Source organism: Solanum tuberosum, unplaced genomic scaffold (genome assembly GCF_000226075.1).
Source record: "Solanum tuberosum cultivar DM 1-3 516 R44 unplaced genomic scaffold, SolTub_3.0 scf00086, whole genome shotgun sequence".
In the NCBI taxonomy this organism is placed as follows: Eukaryota; Viridiplantae; Streptophyta; class Magnoliopsida; order Solanales; family Solanaceae; genus Solanum; species Solanum tuberosum.
Genome location: NW_006239010.1, coordinates 1,653,908 through 1,660,991, shown reverse-complemented (window position 1 = coordinate 1,660,991; position 7,084 = coordinate 1,653,908). Strand labels below are relative to the sequence as shown.

The following is a 7,084-nucleotide window of genomic DNA, read 5'->3' as shown; positions in this document are numbered from 1 at the left end:
CTAAAGCCAGCCAACATTCTTTTGGATGAAGATATGGTGGCTCATGTTGGTGATTTTGGAATCTCTAAGATTTTAGCTGTCAGCAAGTCCGTGGCACATACAGAGACATTGGGCACTCTTGGATACATTGCACCAGGTATAAAAAATCTACTCTCATTGATTTTCTCTTATCATAATTAAGCCTCTCCAAGTTGTAGAAGTAAAAAGAGAACTATTGTTATATTTCAATTGAGCAACTTTTGGTCAATCATTTTCTAAGAATATGGCTCAGAGGGAATAGTGTCTGCTAGTGGTGATGTTTATAGCTACGGAATCATGTTGATGGAGGTTTTGACCAAAAGAAGGCCAACAGATGAAGAGATATGTAATCAAAATCTTGACCTGAGGAAATGGATAATACAATCATTTTCAGGGAGTATGACCGACGTCGTGGATGCCAATATTTTTTCTGAGGAAGAACAAATTACTTGTAAAAGTAAAATGTGCATAGCCTCCATGATAGAATTGGCTTTAGACTGCACAAAGGAAATGCCAGAATCAAGAATAACCAATGAAGGATGTAGTCAAGAGGCTTAACAAAATCAAGAACGCATTGTTGGAAATGTAGAAGTTAGCATCTGTTTCGGTGGTGTTCTTTCTGATCTGCAAGTTAACATGTTACTTTTTGTTTACCTAGTTTCTTTAGTCGTTCATACTTCCTGGAGACATGTACTATTTGTACTTCAGAGTGTTGCATTTCCCTCATTTTATGATTTAAGATTTGAGTAGTACTCTTTAATATGTTTTTACACATAATTTATGCTCAAACTTAACTTTGATCTCCCTGTTTTTCAGTATCAGTGAAAGTTTAAGCTTAACATATATTGACGATTATCGAGTACTAAACATGTAAGTGCAAGTAAAGAAGAGATTTATATAGCTCAACCCGAAAGTTGTGGTTCAAGGAAGTGAAAGCAAGGTGTATATATAAGCTTCAAAAGCTTTATATAGGTTGAAGCAGGCTCCAAGTGAAGTGAAGATATTTACCTAAGTTTGTTATGGTTAGAACCTAATTTTTGCAACAGAGTCGCCAAGCTATTATAATCCATTTTAACCTGGTAAAAATAGAGTAGTACATATTGGAGATTGTCAGGTTAATTAACTTAAGTAGTCGCCACCTAATTAATTACGATGAATTAGGGCACCAACTTATCAACTATATAGTTAAACTCTTTTAAGGTCTTATAATCCTACTAAATACTACTCCCTCCGTCCCATTTTATATGAGGTACTTTGACTCGGCACGGAGTTTAAGAAAGAAAGAAAGACTTTTAAAACTTGTGGTCCAAAATGAATGATAGAAATTTATGTGGCTGTAAATCATTTCATTAAGGGTAAAATAGATATTTTATAGTTAGATTGTTACTTTATATAGAAATGTGTCAATTCTTTTTTAGACTGACTAAAAAGGAAAGTGAGTCATATAAATTAGGACAGAGGGAGTAGTAAGGTTCAAAAACCTACAGGGGATAATATTATGGGGGGTTTAAATATGGAAGAACTCTAGTATATATGAAAATGTGTGCGAGTATACTAGTTTTTGTGTAACGTGTGTTGCACATATATCGCAGGTAAATTATTTGCAAGAATAATCTAATTAAAGTCACTTTGTAAAAATATTTATGATTTATTTTACATTTCAAGTTCAAATTTATTTTTTATTTTTTATCTTTTTTTTTTGTTAAATTTTTTATATTTTTATCTAGTCAAACACCATCTCATAAATAAGGACAATTAAAGTACTAATTTGCACTTATTAGAACTTAGAAGATGCATTATTACAACTAATAATTTACAGTGTTATAATGCTAAATTTGCACTAATTAGATTATTATTGATCCTTAAAATTTCACGAAAGAGGAGTTTTGCTCACTTTGAGATGGTTGAAAGATCATATATAAAAAAAAATTAACTTCTATACAGCTAAACATAACTACTTGTAGCGTATCAACGAGGATTGTGATGGAGTGATAATTACTCCTTCGTCCTTATCAAAAAATCTCAACCGGTTCGAACTCTATTGGATATAGAGCCATCCCCATAAAGGAATGTTTTACCTCAATGTGAAACTTCCTAGTATAAATCGAAATTTCCTCAAGAAAACTACTCGTAACGTAATAAATCGACAATAATAATGATCATCAAGAAACTATTTTTTATATGGTTCCTCACTTCGGTATTTTCATTTTTTCCGATTAGATATGTCTTACTTGAGCCGGATGTTTCAAAAGTGTCTCTCTGCCTTTACCACAAGATAGAAATAAAACTGCGTACACATCACCCTCCCAGACATGTGAGAGGTTTCCCATGCTCGCAACTTTTTTAATCTTAGCATATCCCTCAACATGAAGAAATCTAAAGACAACTAGACAAGAATGCACAATCCATTAAAATAAAACTAAATGCAAAGGTATCAAAGATTAGAATTACTTGTGAAACAATTTAGACACAACACAAACTCTTGTCACTTTGGACAAAGAATCTTTAGCACAAAGGCAAAAACATTTCTTCTTTCATAACACACATATTAAGTGTTTGATTGATTAAATCTCTAAAAATGAATCACAATATGGAAATCTTTGCCAAGATTTTGCACTTCAAAAATCACATTGTCACATTGATTTCCTTATCAATTTTCATAACTTTTTTTTTAATGTTGGCACCTAATATTCTTACTTATTTCTGGCCTCTTTTGCTATCCACAACTCTACTTTTGGTCACAATTCTTGCCTTCAATAATGTACCACCATTGGCTGTTGAATTCTCCAATGTAAAAGAAAGTGAAGGATCACTACTTGATTTTCTTGCAGGGCACCAACACCAGGAGCAACTTGAAGAGTTTTAATACTCGGTCGCCTGCAACGGCCCTCAGTCCTTTTAAGGTTTCGGCATAATCTAGTAGCTTAGGTCCGAACTCTATATTTATGTTAATAAATCTACTTAAAATGTGTAAAAAAATTATCCAGGACCTTGGAAGCGGTGTTTCTTAAAATTCTGGATCCGCCTCTGCTTCTGGTGGAAAGTGTATGGTAAATGATTGATAAATGTACATCCTTATCATGTTTAAAGAACTACTATGATGATATTGGTAATGTAACATGTCTCACTTTGTTCAAATTTTGCATGACTTAAACTTACATTCTTCTCAATAGTCTTGAAGAAAATTAGTTTATAGACAACGTGAAATAACAACAACGATAACTATGCCTAAATTATAAACAAGTTTGTGTCGACTATATGAATCCTCACTGACCATGTTTCAATATGTTTAAATTATGGATTAACTTACATTCTCCCAATGATTCAAAATTGTGACAAGTTCTTGAATCTTGATTGTATCTATGATCCCTTTTTCCAAACATTAAGTCCATAGGATTGAAAGTCTGCAAAATTTTCTATGCAATTTCCATAGTTCTATCATTTGTGCGTAAGATGTTTAGAGGGGTGTTATCAGCTTTTGGATCGAGACGACGACTGCAAAAGTGCAATATCATTTTCAGTCAATGTGCCTGAATGATCAACATCAAGCAATTTGAAGCTCTCCATGACTATAGAGATGTCTTCCTCAGTTATCTTCCCCAACTCTTTAAGTTTATAGACGATGAATTCTGCAGCGCTGGATGAAGAAAAATGAATATGATAATCAGAATGTAGCACAAAAACTTGAACGCGATATAACAATAACAATTGTGTCTTAGTTCTGAACAAGTTGGTGTTGGAAAGCCTAGGAATGTGAATGTACTAAAAGGACATTCTGGTACACTAAGCTCATGTTAAGTGCAGGGTCTAAGGAAGGGCCGGACCACATTAGGTCTAATGTACGTAACCTTACCTTGCAGTTCTGCAAGAGGTTGTTTTCGCCACTTGAACATGTGACATCCTGGTCACACGACAGCCATGTTTCTATTGCACCAATGCTCCCCTTCGTAAACGTACTAACATGAGTAAAACATATTCCCAACTAATTGTTATTGCATATATATCATTTTATTTCGTTGTGCTCTATGTCTGTTGCACGTTAACGACTTACCTCACTTCACTGTCATGATCAAGATCTGCAGCCTGGAGGTCTGAATTTGTCAACTCGCGAGTTAGAGCCCATTTGAACATAGATTTTCGCCTTTGTTCTGTATATAACTCAGCAAGGGAGTAAAATAACTGTCCCAAACAAATTGTGCTCATCAATATCCAAAAAGAAGCAAATAAACGCCCCCATTTCGTCGAGAAACTCTTATCTCCATACCCCAGAGTAGTAATAGTAGCACAAACACAATAAAAAGCATCACACAAACTCAAATCCTCAACTTGGCATAGAAAAATTGTTCCAAGCATAGTAAGTACAACAAGAAGTGCCACAGTACTTAAAAACTTGTACTTTTCGATGTTCGTTTCTACCTCTTTCAAAACCTCTGTTGAACTAGTACTATCTTTCCTCATCTTTATGGCTTTGAGAAACATGATTTGTTGCCTCTCAAGAAAACTATCTGCTGCTTTACTCAGAACAAATCCAACAAGAGCCATACCGGTGAACACAAAAACACACGCGAGAAACTTAGCTAAGATGCTTTTAGGAACAAGATCACCATATCCAACAGTAGTCATTGTAACAATACATAAGTATATTGCATCAAGAATCCCATTAGTCTTTTTTCCCTCGATTTGATCGCTTATGATGAAGAAGCAAATTGCTCCGACTCCTATATAAACAGCCAAGAACAACAGTACATCTCTGAGTCTAAAACTCTTTGTTGAAATGAACTCAGGGTAATGAAGGGATTCCTCATTATTTCTCTGTATATGACTAATAGTACAACAAGTGCTGCTAGATTGAGGCCGCCTTCGCTTAAATGAGTTTACATCACTAAATCGAATCGATGAATTTGCATTGCCTCGTAGTAGAGGTTCTTCAACATCGCCATTCGCCATGACAGCTCAAAAAACATGCTATTAACTACCAAAATCAAACTGCAATCAAGATAATGTACATCAATAATAATAACAAAATACCACTGGAATTCCACAACTGGAGTCTGGGAAGGGTAGTGTGTACGCAGACCTTACCCCCCTCTTGGAACATAAAGAGGTTGTTTCCAATAGACCCTCGGCTCATCTCAACTATTCCTATGCATATGATTGTAATCTTTCTAAGCTTTTCAAATATTTAAGTTTCAATCATTTGTTGTCTTAATTAGAATATAGTTCAAAATATTGTTAATGAGATAACCTTGTACTATGCATAACATCCATGGGCGGAGCTAGGGTACCAGAAGGGGGTTTCGAATAGGGTTCATCCGAGCCCCCTTCGTTGAAAGATTTATTATATACAAGGTTAAAATTATTCTTTTAGTTGATGTTGAATCCAATTGATTTCTTCGTTTATTTACTTCTTTATAGTTTGGATTCTCTTAGTGAAAATATTGGCTCTGCTTTTAATATGATCTATAATTGATCCATGTTAAGTTTTAATCTTTTGCAGCATTGGCTTCAACCATAAAAATTAGAAAAATGGGAATTGTATACACATATAACTCTTTATGGTCACTTGTTTCAACAATCCAGTCAAAAAACACTATATATACTTAAGGTGGGGAAATCGAGATTTACAATTAGGAGAGTCAAAATATTAAGAAATAAATACACGATGAACAGAAATCAAGAAATCAACATTAATGAGAGAAATCCAATGAGTATGCAAATCCAACAACTTTGAATTATTTTAAATCCAACTTCAAAACAAGAAACAAATGTAACAAAGAAAATCTAGAGAAAATTTCAAAAAAAAAAAAACATATATATATAAGGTGGAGAATGTTATATTACCTCATGTTAATAAAACTATCATATTCATCAAATAGACTCTTTTCAAATCCATGCAATTATTCTTCTTTTGGATGAAAACAGAAAGCAATAAAAAAAAAATCAGAAGGAAAAAAGAATAATGAGCATGAAAAAAAAAAGTTTTTTTAGTTATAGCAACAAAAAGGGGTTTATGATTAGAGGATAAAAATGACATTTAATTGTGAATCACAAATAAATTAATGTTGTCCACTCACCTTACAAAATTTATTGGAGGCTTTCAATAGATTCTAATTTTTCAACAATATTATATGGTTACTCTATTTTCACCTGGCTTAATTTTAATTAACTTACCATATTTATCATTCCATATCATGTGTTAGATACTTTTCTTTTGAGACGAGTTTCTCTCGGAAGCAACGTCTCTAGTAGAAAGTAAGATCTCCTACATACACCTCATACACCTCACTTGTGAAGTTATACTGAGAGTATATTATTGTTTGTTGACGTCGAGGCATTGAACATGGAACTTTTTGTTAAGGATGTACGTCGGCAAGAGCCTCGATAAGAGTTATATTGCTTTTGCTGGTTTCTCCTGTAAATGTAATTTACCATTCACATGTATTCCTTTTGTTTAATTTTTCAGAGATTTGCTTGCCTTACAATGCTGTTAAAATGTTATCTGTTGAAATACTTTATGCCTATGTTGCTCAAGACTCTTTGAAATGTTGATAGGTTGTGTTGAACTCTTTAAAAGTAGTGCATTTTTGGAGAATTCAACACGGGTGTGGCAACATTTTGAGACTCCGTCAACTTAGCTTTAAACATAAGTCCCTTAAAGAAATAAACGCGAGGGGCGTTATATATAAACACAAACTTGATGTTCATTTCCTGTACATAGTACCCAAACAAATGAAGTGAGAGCATTACTTCAGCTGAGACTAGAGCTAGATTGATGTAAATCCACTTACTGTATCGTCCCAAAACAGGACAACGCTCATCATGAATGACAGTGAAGGTATCTCAAAGGAAATAGTCTCTACCTCCTCTCAAGGTAGGGTAAGGTCTGCGTACACTCTTCAAACCCCACTTGTGGGATGATATGTTGTTATATTCACTCTTTGTTTTCTTGGACTGAAAAATGTCCATATATCTATGTGGCATTGCTAAGTTCAACTTCGCCAATTGCACATTTCTGGTCTCCGTTGTCCGAAATCAATGGATTACAGAGGATAGGGACCAACCGCAA

General features: G+C 34.1%; 3 protein-coding genes across 3 annotated transcripts in view; 2 read left to right on the top strand and 1 right to left on the bottom strand.

The window, feature by feature from the left end:
- LOC102586477 (LRR receptor-like serine/threonine-protein kinase FLS2) overlaps positions 1-29 on the top strand; it is a 3,671-nt gene extending 3,642 nt beyond the window's left edge. Inside the window, exon 4 of the mRNA XM_015308466.1 lies at positions 11-29. Coding sequence (XP_015163952.1) covers positions 11-29 — 19 coding nt within the window. The remainder of the gene's footprint in view (positions 1-10) is intronic.
- On the top strand, positions 7-707 carry LOC107060508 (receptor-like serine/threonine-protein kinase At1g78530). The gene is made up of 2 exons (XM_015308483.1): positions 7-136; positions 260-707. Exons 1-2 carry the CDS (start codon positions 34-36, stop codon positions 574-576), a joined length of 420 nt encoding a protein of 139 aa, XP_015163969.1. The 5' UTR covers positions 7-33; the 3' UTR covers positions 577-707.
- Positions 708-3,321: 2,614 nt separating this feature from the next.
- LOC102586147 (two-pore potassium channel 1-like) lies at positions 3,322-4,999 on the bottom strand. The gene is made up of 2 exons (XM_006346749.2): positions 4,070-4,999; positions 3,322-3,655 (listed from the first exon to the last, which is right to left on the bottom strand). Exons 1-2 carry the CDS (start codon positions 4,963-4,965, stop codon positions 3,490-3,492), a joined length of 1,062 nt encoding a protein of 353 aa, XP_006346811.1. The 5' UTR covers positions 4,966-4,999; the 3' UTR covers positions 3,322-3,489.
- Positions 5,000-7,084: the final 2,085 nt, after the last annotated feature.

Bases quoted from the DNA above. Each gene is read 5' to 3' on its own strand.
- LOC107060508 (XM_015308483.1), top strand. From the start codon at position 34: ATGGTGGCTCATGTTGGTGATTTTGGAATCTCTAAGATTTTAGCTGTC. The intron at 137-259 runs GTATAAAAAATC...TCATTTTCTAAG, and splicing joins TCTTGGATACATTGCACCAG to AATATGGCTCAGAGGGAATA.
- LOC102586147 (XM_006346749.2), bottom strand. From the start codon at position 4,965: ATGGCGAATGGCGATGTTGAAGAACCTCTACTACGAGGCAATGCAAAT. The intron at 3,656-4,069 runs GTAAGTCGTTAA...TTCTTCATCCAG, and splicing joins GATCATGACAGTGAAGTGAG to CGCTGCAGAATTCATCGTCT.